Here is a 14,385-nt window from a genome sequence, read left to right on the forward strand (position 1 = left end):
GAGAGGGTTTGAGCAGAGGACTTTCAAAGAGCTGGCTTACATTTTAGTGAGATCACTGGTGGCTGTGTGACCAACAGAATAAAGGAGGGAGAGGGACAGAATCTGGAAGATAGGTTAGGAGGCTACCGCCTTAACCCAGGGTAGACATGATGGCAGCTTGTGAAATGGTGAGGATGGCGAGAAGTGGCTGAATATTGGATACATTTTGAAGATAAACACAACCAGATTTGCTGATTAGTTAAACACAAGAAGGGGGGGGTGGGGATCAGGAGTTCACGTCCAGACATATAACATTTTAGATGTTTATTAAATATTCAAGTGGAGGTGACAAGTGGGCTTCTGGAGTTCAGAGGGAAGGTCAGGCTAGAGATACAAATTGGGCAGTGATCTTATATTGGTGGCATTTAAAGCCATGAGGTGGATAAGATCACCTAGGGAAAGAGTATACAGAGAAGAGCACTGGGGAATGAAAGAAGCACTGTTTTAGACAATTTTTGCCAAAAAAAAATCCCTTTTTATTTCTTCTTCAAGAATTCCAGCTACAATATGACAACCCTATGAGAATGAATGTTACACTTACACTCTTAAAATACTTCATAAAGTTTAGCTGTCCAGACCAAGGTGTGGTATCATTCCACCTCTTCCCCATAGACTAGACTGGACCTCAAGTGACAAACACTTCACACAGTGCCACTCACCCTTCAAAGTAAGCTGAGACTTCTCAAAAGGCAGGGCCACTCCTGCCCGGCTGGAGCTGGCAGATGCCATGTCATCACCAGGAAACTGCAAGACAAACACAGCAGTATGTTTACAGAATATCTGAGAAGAGATTTAGGAACTGGACCCAACTTTGCTATTTGAGTTTAAAGAGACAGAAGCAAGAAAATATAAACATGGAAGCAATTGTGGCCATGCTACTTTTGGACAAGTGGTGTGTGCCTGCCTTACAATGATAAGGGAACCTGGATAGGTCTTGGAGAGTCTAAGAAGAACATAGCATTGTTATATCAAAATCTGGAGGAAGGAGGGCCTAATACAACATCTCCAAAAAAGAAAGTCACAGTTCAACAACAACAACAAAAAAGGGCCGGCCCAGTGGCTCAGGTGGTTGGAGCAACGAGCTCCTATCACGGAGGTCACCAATTCGATTCACTGCCTCAGTCAGGGCAAGCGCAAGGCTCATAATACCAGCACGGGCCAGGGAGCTGTGTCCTACACAACTAGACGGAGAAACAACGGCTTGAACCAGATTTGCAGGGGAGGCGGAAGAAAGGGGGGAAAAAAAAACACTCATTTTTTTAAATGGACAAAATATCTGAATAAACATTTTTCCAAAGAAGATATACAAATGGTCAATAAGCACATGAAAAGATCCGTCAGGCGTCCCTGTCACTCCATTTTGGCTAAAAGCAGAAATCTATCTTGCACTTTGAATGGATCTTTTACTCATACATTATTTTGCAACACTGTAGATTGTCATTTGGAAAACATTAGTTCATTGAGGTATGCAGTTATTCCAAATGCCATCATACAACATCAAATTGTATTCATTTCATTATACAATATCAAAAAATCACATTTGTGAATGTCACCACTGAGCTCATCAAGCCTGTCAGTACTGGGAAGCTGTCAGCTCTTGGTGGTAGGTGTAAGTGTTCCAAAATTCTAATTTTCATTTACAAACTCATACTTTACAATTGGCAACAAGTACCGTCAGTTGTTTTCCTGGAAGTGACAGGCTTACTTCATTCATTTTCAATAAAATACTGCCAAATACTCAAATCTGGTAACTTTAGTTGGCCTGTTAGTTCTTTAAGTAAAAAATGGTATTTCACAAAAAAAGCAACTAAATTAGCTCTCCGTTAAATCGCACAAGTACTTTTTCTCAACACAACCCTGTGTTGCAGGCTGCAGCAGGGTGCTCTAGGCATATTTCCCACTTCCTCACACAGAATATTAAAAAGACATGTGCTCAAGCATAAAGCCTTAATAAAATTAACTTTTACTGCTTCATCAAGCACATTCTTCAGTGAAGCTTTTTTTTCTTTTCTTTTTATTGTGTGTGCTGTGGTGAGAAATACAATGACAACAGCACAGATTGGTGGCACTGCCCTGATTCACGGTACGGTACCAACAGGTTTACTCACCTTTGCTTTTGTGCCACCAGTGCAAACGTGATCACAGTGAAAAAGGCAAATAAAGTTATTATGAAATTGTTTTGATCTTGCAGAACCCTAAAAGTCTCAAGGGGCCACCAGCGGTCTGAGGGCCGCACTTGAGAAGTGCCGCTGCAAAAACACTATAAAATTCCCATTCTATTCAACAGCATTAATACCCTCTTTCATCCTATCTATAGCTGATCTCCTAACTTCCTATTTCAAAGAGTTGTTCAGCCTTGACTATGGTTGTGAACTCACCATATTACTCTAAGAATATGAGAATTAAGTGTAGCTACTGCTAAGTGACATTGATTTGGAAATTTTTCATAGCTAAAGTCAAATAATTTTTATGCTTCAGGATTTTTGCCAAAAACAAAATTGCCTTATTTATTAGATATATCCAGTCCAAAAAATTTTTTTTGAGTGACTACTTCTTTCTGGACTACTCCATAACAGGCATTATACTTCAATTTTCCATGTGGAGTAGCAGCGGAACCCTCTGAAATGTTATCTAGAACAGGAAAATAATGCTGACATTATTCTGATCAAGATCTCTAGAGACACATTATTAAATCCAACAGTGAATTCTGTCCTTGTTTTACTCGTATATGACCTATTGGCAGCATCTGACACAACTGATCACCTTTCCTCCTTGAAATGCTTTCTTGCCTTGGCTTCTTGGACACACCTGCCTGCTTTTCCTCCTGCCTCGCAGGGTGCTTTGTCCCCTCCTCAACGTCTAACCGTCGAAACGTCCCATAGCACAGGCCTTGCACCTCTTCTCTTGGTTATCTCCTGCTGTCTCATGCCATCTATTTGTTGACAATCTCAAATGGGTGTGTCCAGTATTAACCTCACCCTTGAACCTCAGATCCTCTCTGTCTATTGACAAAATTGAGCTTCTGATATACCCCACAAACCTGTTGCTCAGTTAATGACAACTCATTCCATCCAGCGGCTCAGATCAAAACTCTGGGGCTCATACTTCCTTCCCTCTCATACCCCACATTCAACCTCAGTAAATCTTATTGGTTCTACCTTTAAAATATGCCCAAGTTTAAACATTCCTCTCCATCTCTACCACCACTGCCTTGATCAAAAGCACCAAGATTTCTCACCTGGATTATTGTGTTTCCTGCTTATTCTGCCCTTTGGCCCCTTCAATCTAATCTCTCAATTCAGTAGAGTGTTTTTTAAAAATACATATTTAAGTCCGATCATATCACTTTGCTGTTCAAACCATCCAGCGGCTTCCTGTGTACCTCAGAGTAAAAATCAAAGTCTTTAAACTGACCTTGGAGGTCCCACGTGCTATACTCCAACTACCACACGCCTCTCTGACCGCCTCTCCCACTTCTCCCCCCTCACTCCTTCCCCTGCAGCTACATGGGCCTCCTCCTCATTTCTTTGAACATGCCAGACATGTTCCCCCCACCAGACTGTTAACCCGCCATCTAGAATTTTCCTTCCCCAGCTGTCCACATATATGACTTATTCCCTCAGCATTTACTCAAACGTTGCTTTCTTAAGGGGACTTCCCTGACCACCCTATCAGCCCCACCTCTCCACACACAGTACCCATCCTTCCCTATTTTCTTTTTCCTCCTTTAGCATTTACCACTGACATGATTCCTATTGTACTGATTTACTGTATTTGTTGTCTCTCCCTCCCCTAGAATGGAAGCTCATGAGAGCCGAGATGTGTGCCCCATTTGTTAGCCCTGTAGTGCTAGTGTCTAGAATGGTGCCCGGCCCTTAGTAGGAATTCCATAATATTAATTCATTCATTCATTCATTCGATAAATATTTATCAAATGAATGAATCTGCACATCGATTTTCTGAAAATTAAAAGGATGATATTTTGACTCCCTTAGACTAAATTTGTTCTGGTAAAGCAATAAAAAGATCAACTCTCTATCCCACCAGATTAGCAAGAGACTAGAAGTCTCACACGCAAATCAGATGGTATCTGGCAACCACAGGTAGAGTGAAAGATGCATGAGAGTATATTGTACCTCCCAGGATTCCACTCCTAGGTATTTGCCAGGAGAAAATCTTCCAACACATGCAGAAGAAGCCATGGTCAAAGAGGGTCATGACGGCAATGTTTATAACAGCAAAAACTTGTAAACAACCCAAATGCCCATCAATGAGGGAATGGATAAATTATGATATAGTTATAAAATGGAATGCTATATACTACTTGAAATACATTAATTCAAAAGACACGAACAAATCTCAAACTATAATACTAAAAAGAAAGAATGAAAAAAAGCAAGTGGCAAGTGGCAGCCTAAGTACAGTATGATGCCACTGGCATACATTTGACTTCACATGAAACAATTGAATATAACGCTATGGACACATATAAATGGAATAAAAGTATAGAAACATGGATGGGAAGAAACTCTACCAAGTTCAGAACAGAAGTTACCTCTAGGGTAGCAGAAGAGGGAGCAGGGGAATTGGAGTGAGGAGAGATGAAGGGAATTTCAAGTGTATCTGAAACATTTTATCTTTTAAAGAAAAAAGTTCTGAAGCAAATAATGGCAAAATGTTAATATTCATTAAATCCAGATGGTGGTTTTAATGACTGTTTGTTATCTTATTCCCTGAACCATTTCATGTTTGATCTTTTTCATAATTTAACAATAATTTTAAGGGGAAAAAAAGATCATATCTAGAATAATGAAGAAAAGATTAATGATTATAAATTAAGCCTACAGGCTTTTAGTAACAGAGGTTAAAGCACTAAAAGCTGGAAATCCATTATTTATAGACTTTAAAAATAAAAGAATCTTTTAAAAAATCTTTATATCTACTGCGATTCTGTCTTTCCAAAGGCAACTCGACTGAGGGTAGTTTTTAAACCAGCTTGTTCTCCCTGAGCTTTAGCTGTTTTAAGCCTTTGGTCCAAACTCGAGAGAATCCAGGAGAGTGAAACTCGAAGTCTCCACGTGGCCCCCTAAATGGGAGAAAGACCAAACCTCTTGATCTATACTTCATGGCCCCAAAACAAAATCAATCAGATACATTCTAAAGAAGGCTCAGAACAAAACCAACTGGAAAAGCAGGAGAAACAGAGTAGATAAGACCACCATGTTTTCTTCCTCCAACAGCTTTCTTTCATAATTAGAGTCCATAATTTACTAACCATAATCTATATTATTATGTGGGACTTTGTCTTTCCAGATCCAAGTAGCAAGACTCCACTCTGACATTACAAGGTAGCTATCTTGAATTGGAAAACCTTTCTAATCCATGTATAAAGAAAAATAACCATTGCTATAGAAGGGAAGTCAGATCCCATCCTGGTCAAAGTACTTTCAACCTATTAGCTTCTGCTTCAGGGCCACTCAGGATTCCTAAGGGGCATGAGGTCCAAACCCCCACTACAGGAAGCTCATGAAACCTGAGACCCAGAATTTACTCTGCACCCCTCTCAGCAAAACTATACATGGACTCAAGTAATTTTTCCCCCTGATAATAGCAAAGGGAAGTGTTTGCATGTAAATCACTCCAAAAAAAAACAAAACAACTGAGTTAGCACAAGCCTGAGGCAGGCAGGGGGAAGAAGGAGAACAATGTTTAAAATATCACCAAAGGTTATAGACAAAGAATTTCATTATTGAAGGGAGTAATGCATTTATTGGGAAGGGGAAGCCAAAACCAAGTCTGGTAGAGCTCCCCAAATTTCTTTAAAAAAATAAAAAACATATTGCCCTCTGAACTTAACCCCTAAAGAATTAAAAAACAAACAAACAAGAGTTAAAAAACAAACAAACAAGAACAGAACATTCAAGAACTGTAGAATAATTTCAAAAGGTGCAAAACACATATAATTGGAATATCAGAAGAAGAGAGAACAGAGCGAAAAAATATCTGAAGAAGCAACGGACAGGAATTTTCCAAAATTAATGACATACACCAAACCACAGATCCAGGAAGCTCAGAGAACATCAAGATAAATACCAAAAACAACTAATAATATAAATTTTTAAAAATTACACCTAAACCATTTTACCATATTCAATCTGGAGAAAACCAGATATAAAGAGAAAATCTTAAAAGAAAGCAGAGGGAAAAACACACACACACACCTTACCTATAGAGGAATAAGGATACAAATTATAACAGCCTTCCTGTCAGAAACTATACAAGCAAGCAGAGAGTACAGTGAAATGTTTCTAAGTGTTGAAAGAAAAAAACAAATAAAAACCAACTTGGAATTTTTGTATCCAGTGAAGGTATCCTTCAAAAGTGAAGGAGAAAAAAATCTCTCAAACAAAACCTGCCCTGCAGGAAATGTTTTTAAAAAGTTCTCCAGGGAGAAGAAAAATGATGTAGGTCAGAAACTCGTATCTACACCCAGAAAAGAGCATGGGAGAAGAAATAAATGAAGCTCCACCCACTGGCTTCTTCATACACTAAAAGATTGAAACAGAGGGAAAGGGCGTGGTCTGAGAGGGGATGCCAAATCGAAAACAAGTGAACTAACAATACAGGTGTCAAGTGTAGAAAAACCAAAGCAGTGAAGGAGACAGGAATTTGGGGTGAGGGTTGGAAGTAGAAATTTTATAACTTGTGGACAAGGAGTCTCATTGGGAAAGTGACTTTTGAGCAAAGATCTGAAGAAGATGAAGGAAGGAACTGAGGAGATCTGCGGAAGATCACTCCAGGCGGATAAAAGGGCAAGAGCAAAAGCTCCTGAGGTGGTAGCATGTCTTGGGAATGTAAGGAACTAAAAGGGGCCAGCATTGCTGAAGAGCAGTGAAGGAGGAGGAGAATAACAGCCATAAAGAGAGGCAATTAAATTGATCTTGTTAGGTAATGAAAATGAAATGCTTTGGAGCAGTAGGTCTTAATTCTTTCTGCACATTTGAATTATCTGGATAGCATTTAAAACAACAGCAACAACACTGACAACTAAACCCTAACCTTAGAGATTCTCATTTGACTGATCTGGAATGACGTGGTGACAGATATGTCATTCAAAAGTTCCTACTATCGAGGTGATACTAAGATAACGTTGGGGTGAGAACCACTGTGTTACTGGATCAATTTAGGCCTCAACTAATCTGACAGCACTGAAAGCAGGACTTTAGCTCTATCAGAATGTTTAAGGCTAAACTAAAATTATACCAAATATTTGCATAGAATATGCAAATGAAAAAATGGGGAACTATATAACTCTAGGAAGAGAAAACAGTAAAGGAGCACTGTGTCAGGAGTGGTTCTAAGGAGACTAAGTATTGTACCACCTTCCCTTATACCAACTTTTCCCTTCCAGGGATTCTCAATAAACAAGACAGATTAAACACATACATTTATCTCTTCTCCCTTCTCAAATCCCATCAAAATGACAAGAAGGCAATACAAACATATAAACCCACTAAAGAAGAATGGAAAAGGAAACAACAGAGATGGCAGCAACATTTTGGAAAATGACAAGTGGGTTGAAAAACCACCTGCTATGGGGGAAGTCAACAAGAAACAAGCTGACTGGCATCAAGGAATCCCAGAAGGGGTCAATAATTGGTGGCACCGGTACTTCTGAACGTGAGCGTGTAAGTAAAGCTGAAAACAGGAGGACTGAGAAGCCTACATGGGAAACAGAGCCCTAGACGCCCCTCCCCACCCAATTCCCCTAGTCACCCCTCCCTAATCCCAAGCAGGAGAGTTCAATTTTAGTCTTTGGCTAGACTAACACAGACTTGGGGACTTTCAACACAGTTGAGGGTAGGGATGAGACAGAGTACTGATCCACGGGGATAGTAAAAGTCCACATCATGAACTGGGAGAGGTCACTGCCCCCCAACCCCTCACCTTCCCTCACTTGGGTCCTAGCACACAGATCAGCCTGTTGGTACTTCACTTAAATGTAAACAACTATTTGAGGAAAGCCTCAGACATAAAGGCCAGACATCAAAACAAAGGGAGAAAAAGAACTCAGTTGACAAGTGGATCCCAAAATTCGTAAGGAAGTGCTGAGGATCCAGAATAACCGATACAATCTTGAAAAAAGAACAAAGTTGGAGGATTCCCAATTTCCGATTTCAAAACTTACTACAAAGCTATCGCAATCAAGACCACGTGATACTCACATAAGGACAGACACATAGAGCAATGGAATAGAATTGAGAGTCCAGCTGCAAACCCATACATTTATGATCAACTGATTTTAGATAAGAAGGCCAAGATCATTCAATAGGAAAAGAGTAACAACCTTCTCAACAAATGGTGCTGGGACAACTAGATATCCATGTGCAAATGAATGAAGTTGGACCCCTACCTCATACCTTATATGAAAATGAACTCAAAATGTATATCAAATGTAACAGCAAAAACGATAAAACTCTTAGAAGAAACAATAGGTATAAGTCTTCCTATAACTTTAGGAAGTGGTTTCTTAGCTATGATATAAAAAGCACAAATAAAAATTAGACAAATTTGACTTCACCAAAATTTAAAACATCTGTGCTTCAAAGGACACCACCAAGAAAGTAATAAGTGGGCGGCCGGTTAGCTCTGTTGGTTAGAGCACGAGCTCTTAACAATAAGGTTGCCGGTTTGATTCCCACATGGGCCAGTGAGCTGCGCCCTCCACAACTAGATTGAAGACAATGAATGAGCTGCCGCTGAGCTGCTGGTGGGCAGCCAGATGGCACAGTTGGTTAGAGCATCTTCTCGTAACAAGGTTGCCAGTTCCCATATGGGATGGTGGGCTGCACCCCCTGTAAGTAGACTGAAACGGGGACTGGACTTGGAGCTGAGCTGCGCCCTCCACAATTAGACTGAAGAACAACGACTTGACTTGGAGTTGATGGGTGCTGGAAAAAACACACTATTACCCAATAAAAAAAATTTTTAAAAGAAAGTAAAAAGAGAACCCAAAGAATGAGAGAAAATATTTGCAAATCATGTATCTGATCAAAGACTTGTATCTAGAATACATAAATAATTCTTACAATTCAACAATAAAAGACAAATAACTCAACTGAAAAAAGGGCAAAGAATCTGAACAGACATTTCTCCAAAGAAAATATACAAATGGCCAACAAGTACATGAAAAGATGCTCAACATCATTAGTCAGTAGAGAAATGTAAAGTAAAACCACAATGAGATAATTTACACATACTGTAACAGCCAAAATCAAAATATATACAACAACAAGTGTTGGCGAAAATTTAGAGAAATTGGAGCCCTCATATATTGCTTGCAGGAAATGAAAAATGGTAAGTAGCTTTGGAAAACAGTTTAGCAGTTCCTCAAAAAGTTAAATATCAAACCACCATAAGAACCAGCAATTCCATTTCTAAGTATATACCCAAAAGAATTGAAAACATTTATCCACACAAAACCTTGTACATGGATGTTCATAGCAGGATTATTCATAATAGCCAAAAAATAGAAACAACCCAAAAGTTCATCAATTGATAAATAAAATGTGGTATATCTATACAATAAAATATTATTTGGCCATAAGAAGAAATGAAGTACAATTTCATGCTACAAGATGAATGAACCTTGAAAACATTATGCTTAAGTGAAAGAAGCCAGATCAAAAAAAAAGGTCCAATTATTACATGATTTCATGTATATGAGATGTCTACAATAGGCAAAGCCATAGAAACAGAAAGTAGATTGGTGGTTGCCCAGGGCTGAGAGCATTGAGGTATTAGAGTGACTGTTAATGGGTACAAGTTTTCTTTTGGGGTGATGAAAATGTTCCAGAATTAGACAGTGGTGAAGGTTGCACAACTTTTGCGAAAATACTAAAATCCACTGAATTGCACTTTTTAAAACTGCACACCTTTAAAAAGTTTAAGGTGCATATATTTTATATCAAGTAAAAGTAAAACGTATAGTTAAATGAACAGAGGTCAAAGAAAACCTTAAAACAATTCAAAGAGATAAAATATTTTACCCCGGAAACAAGAACAGAATGGAATTTGGAACGGAGAGAGAGAGGCAGGGAGGGAGAGGAGGAAAGAAGGGGGGTTGGTTGCTTGCTTGCTTGACTCAGACTAAGAAAAGTGCTGTTGGAAAGGACAGCAAAAACAAAGATGACAAAGTGAGGACACATACTAAAAATAAAAAAAAAAGATGGTAAACAGGAGAGAAAATACTTTTTTTTAAATAGTGAATTCCTTTAAAATGTCCAATATCTGACTTATACTAAGTCCAGAAATAGAAAAGAGAAAAAAAGAAGTCATCAAAGAAATGTCACAAAAGATTTTTCTTAAGCTGAAATCCTTCTAGAAATGAAATACATTTCTAGACAGAAAGAACCCAATTGTGTGCCCAGAACAATGAATGGAAAGAGAACCACGCTAAGGCACAATGGCATGAAATTTCAGAACATGAGGATAAAGAGTATACAAGCTTCAAATCACATTTACAAAGAAAAGGAATCAGACTGTCACCAGACTTCTCAACAGCAATACTGAATGTTCAAAGACAGTGAAATGCTTTCAATTTTTAGATAAAGGTATTTCCAATCTAGAATTCTATAACCAAGAAAACCATCGATCAAGTATGACAGGAAAACAATGAGACTTTCAGATTTGCAAAGTCTCAAAAAAGTTGCATCCAAACCTGCTTTCACAGGAAGCTACTGAAAAATGTGCTCCAGGGGAGTAAATGAAAAAGATGGAGGATCCTGGGTAGTCACATGAGAAAGGCGAAAAGAAATTCCTAGAATGGTGACGAAGAGAAGTCCCAAGGCATTAATTATGGTGCAACAGCCTGGAGAGCAGCCAGTCCAGATTGGACAATTTATAGGAAGTTGTCCTCTCTAGATGAAAGAAAGAAAATGGAAGAAACCGTTTTATGTGATATATCTGACTGCATTGAAAAAAGTATTATGTTAGCTCCATCAGAATGTCTGGGGGCTGAACCAGGGACAGGTAAACAGAAAATTAAGCAAATGGAAAAAAAAAATCAGAAAATACCTAACTCTAGTGAAAACAAAAGTCGTACAAGAAAGGAAATAAAATCCTAATACACGACATGGCTCAGCTATGAATAAGGTTTATAATCATAATAGCACAATTTAATCAAAACTTGTGATATGGGTGTAATCAGAAGATGGGGGGGAAGCATGTTTGTGGAGACTGGCGGCAAAGAGGGCTAAATCCTCATCTTCAATGGTTAAAAAGACAACAGATAAAACTGACAAGCTAAGAAATAACAGTATAAGGATCTCATTTAGAAATGCAGAAGTCAGTGCCAGAAGAGACCTAATGGAGGTAAGGATCACTGATCCCACACAACAAGAATCAAGAATAAAATGGGGTGAAGCTAGAAACTGCTGTTGCATGCTAAGTCTTATCATGCTATTTGACTTTCTAAACTATGTGCATATGTTATTTTGTGCATAAATAACATTTAAATTCAAAAAAGGAAAAGCCTGCTCTTCAAATCAGGTCATAAGATGACGTTCGTATTTCAGTTTAATAAGAAAATCCCATCTACATTCAAATAGTGTAGTGGGTTGAATTGTACACACATCCCCCCAAGAAAATATGCCTAAGTGCTAACCCCCCTGGAACCTGTGAATGTGACTGTATTTAGAAGTAGGGTCTTTGCATATGTAATTAAGTTAAAGATCTTGAGATGAGATCACCTTGGATTTAGGGAGGGCCCAGTGTCCTTATAGGAGACACAGGGGAGGAGTCACACAGCCCCAAGGCAACCAATGCCTGGAGCCACTAGAAGAAGCCGAGGAGGATTCTCCCCTAGAGCCTAGAGGGATAGTGGCCCTACTGCCACTGATGACACCTCGACTTCAGATTTCTGGCCTCCAGAACCAGGAAAGAATAAATTTCCGTTGTTTTAAGCCATCGAGTTTGTGGTAGTTCATTACACAGATTAGGAATAGGAAATTAACACAATTAGTGACAAAGGCTTTAGACGATGTGGATTTCAACTGTCATGAGGCTGAAGCTGGAAGTCTTCTAGCACATCAGCAACACATCCTTGGGGAGCCCCACTCCCAGGTCCACCTGGATCCAGGCCCCGCTGTAACTTCCTTAAGAAATAATCCTGCAGTCATGGGGGCGTGGTCTTACTGAAATTGTTTCTTAATCGTGATTCCAATACAAAACAGAATCTTGCACCTATCATTATGTTTTCATCTTCCTCCTCCGTTTTACCTCTTTCCTTTTCTGCTTTGCTAGGCCCTTCCCCCTCTCTGAGTTCTTCCAATTCCCTACTGTGATGCAGGCATGCCCCAGGCCCTGCGTGACTTATCACTGCTGGACTCATAACCAAAAGGGCAGCTGCTCAGTTAGACTGTGGTACAGCATGAACTACCAGCTCCCAGGCGTTTATCAGCTCGGCCCTGAAGAGAACAGAGTGCCCTTATACCTTTAATTGTAAAGAAGAAACTCAAAAAAACAAACAAACAAACAAAAAGCCAGCTTACTTTATCTGTAACCCACTGGCTATTTACAAGAGAAGAAACGATTAGCTTGGGTAGTAATTCCTAAGCCAAATTAAGCATGTCGAGGGTCCACCTACAGGCTCAGAGTTTCCAGAGACATCCAGAAAAACAATAAAGATCTATCATAGTCCTTTTTGGTTGAAATACTTGAAATACCTGAGATCAAAAGCAGGGAGAACATCTTTTATCATATTCAACTGAGAACATCAGAGGAAACTGAGTAACTTGGTGCGCTGGCCCTACGAGACGAAGGACAGTGACAGAGGAATCTTGGCCCCCCACACCCCCTAATAACCACTAATCTGCTTTCTGTCTCTATGGATCTGCCTATTCTGGACATTTCAAATAAATGGAATCATATTATATGTGGTCTTTGTGTCTGGCTTCTTTCACATAGCACGTTTTCAAGGTTCACCCATGTTGTAGCATGTAGCAGTCCTTCATTCCTTTTTATGGCAGATTAATATTCCATTGTATGGATACATCATATTTTGATTATCCATGCATCAGTCGATGGACAACTCAACCCCTGGGTTAGGATGGGTTGATTCTTGAACCCAGAGGACTGTAACAGTCAAGGGTACCTTCAGCAGAAAGGCAGACAACATTCTGATAATACCCCTTCCAGGCCCCTTGTATTCACTCTGACCCGGTCCTGAGCCAGGGTCAGTCTTTCAACAAATGCTTACAGACACCAGTCTGTGCAAGGCCCTGGAATACAAAGGCGAATGCCATGGGGCCCCAGCCCTCTGGGAGCTCAGGTATCTTGCTTTGAGAGACTCCCATTAAATAAATCCTGGAAGAGCTTTCGGCAAAAGAAAGCAACCACATATCAGATTTAGCAAGTGATCGCTCTTGCAGTATCTTCTCACCCAACTTCAATAAGAGCCCTGCAGACCAGTCAATCTTTTAGAGGCAAACAGGCTTAACTGCTCACTAGCCTGTGATTATTGGACAAGCTACATACCCTCTCTAAATCTCAATCCTTCGTCTGTGAAATGAACCTACTAATAGTACTTACCTTATTAGCTTACTGTAGGGATTAAATGAGTTGCGATAAAGCAGCCAGCACACAGTAAGAGCTCTTCAATTATTAATGACAAGCTAAACTAGTTCTTCTTGATGCTGTAATTCTAGGCTCCGGGATTCCTGAAATTCTTGACCCAGCTTTGAGTCAAGAAACCACTGAACACTGACCTAGAGATGAAAAGGCCTGTGTAGCAAATGAGCCAGGGAAAAGCAAAACTACTCACCAGCACCAAGATTTTATTTTTAATTAGCCAGCTGTAGAAACAAGCAGAGCTTCTTAATTACTACTATAGATCCCACCCTGAATCAACTTCGTGAAAAATGTGGAAGAGAAGGGTGTGTTCAAAAGATTCCTTCTTTCCTTCACACCCTCATGCTTTTCCAGTTCTTTCCAACACTAATGCTTCTATCCTGGCCTCCTTCCTTTGTCCCACATTGAATTACCTTCCACTCTCCAAGGGCTCATGTTGAAAAACACTCAAATGGAATTGAACTTTGCCCATTGACATCCCTACAAAGACCAAGCACATAAAATGAGGGAGCGCGAGGGACAGGGAAGGCCGTATCATTCATGAGATGCACAGTGGAATTGCAGGCTAATAATAAGAGAGACTGGACAGCAGGATCTCATGACAAAACAGGAAGCAAAAGGCATGGGTGACACAGAGGGAGAGGACCTGCCCTAGGTCAGGACTGCCAAGTCTCAGTAGTCAGTGTTTTCCCATAAGTAGGTATTAACACTTGACTT

General features: G+C 39.8%; 1 protein-coding gene across 5 annotated transcripts in view; it reads right to left on the reverse strand.

Moving 5' to 3' along the window:
* Positions 1 to 14,385, reverse strand: part of WWP2 (WW domain containing E3 ubiquitin protein ligase 2) — a 124,532-nt gene that overhangs the window by 105,976 nt on the left and 4,171 nt on the right. For all 5 annotated transcript variants that reach the window (XM_074314656.2, XM_019757040.3, XM_074314653.2 and 2 more), the window contains one exon: positions 699 to 783. In XM_074314656.2, coding sequence (XP_074170757.2) covers positions 699 to 768 — 70 coding nt within the window. In that variant the 5' untranslated portion in view covers positions 769 to 783. Of the gene's footprint in view, positions 1 to 698; positions 784 to 14,385 lie in introns of those variants that run through there.

The sequence above is a fragment of the Rhinolophus sinicus genome, chromosome 8 (genome assembly GCF_057876585.1).
Source record: "Rhinolophus sinicus isolate RSI-liver-muscle chromosome 8, RSI-T2T, whole genome shotgun sequence".
Taxonomy (NCBI): domain Eukaryota; kingdom Metazoa; phylum Chordata; class Mammalia; order Chiroptera; family Rhinolophidae; genus Rhinolophus; species Rhinolophus sinicus.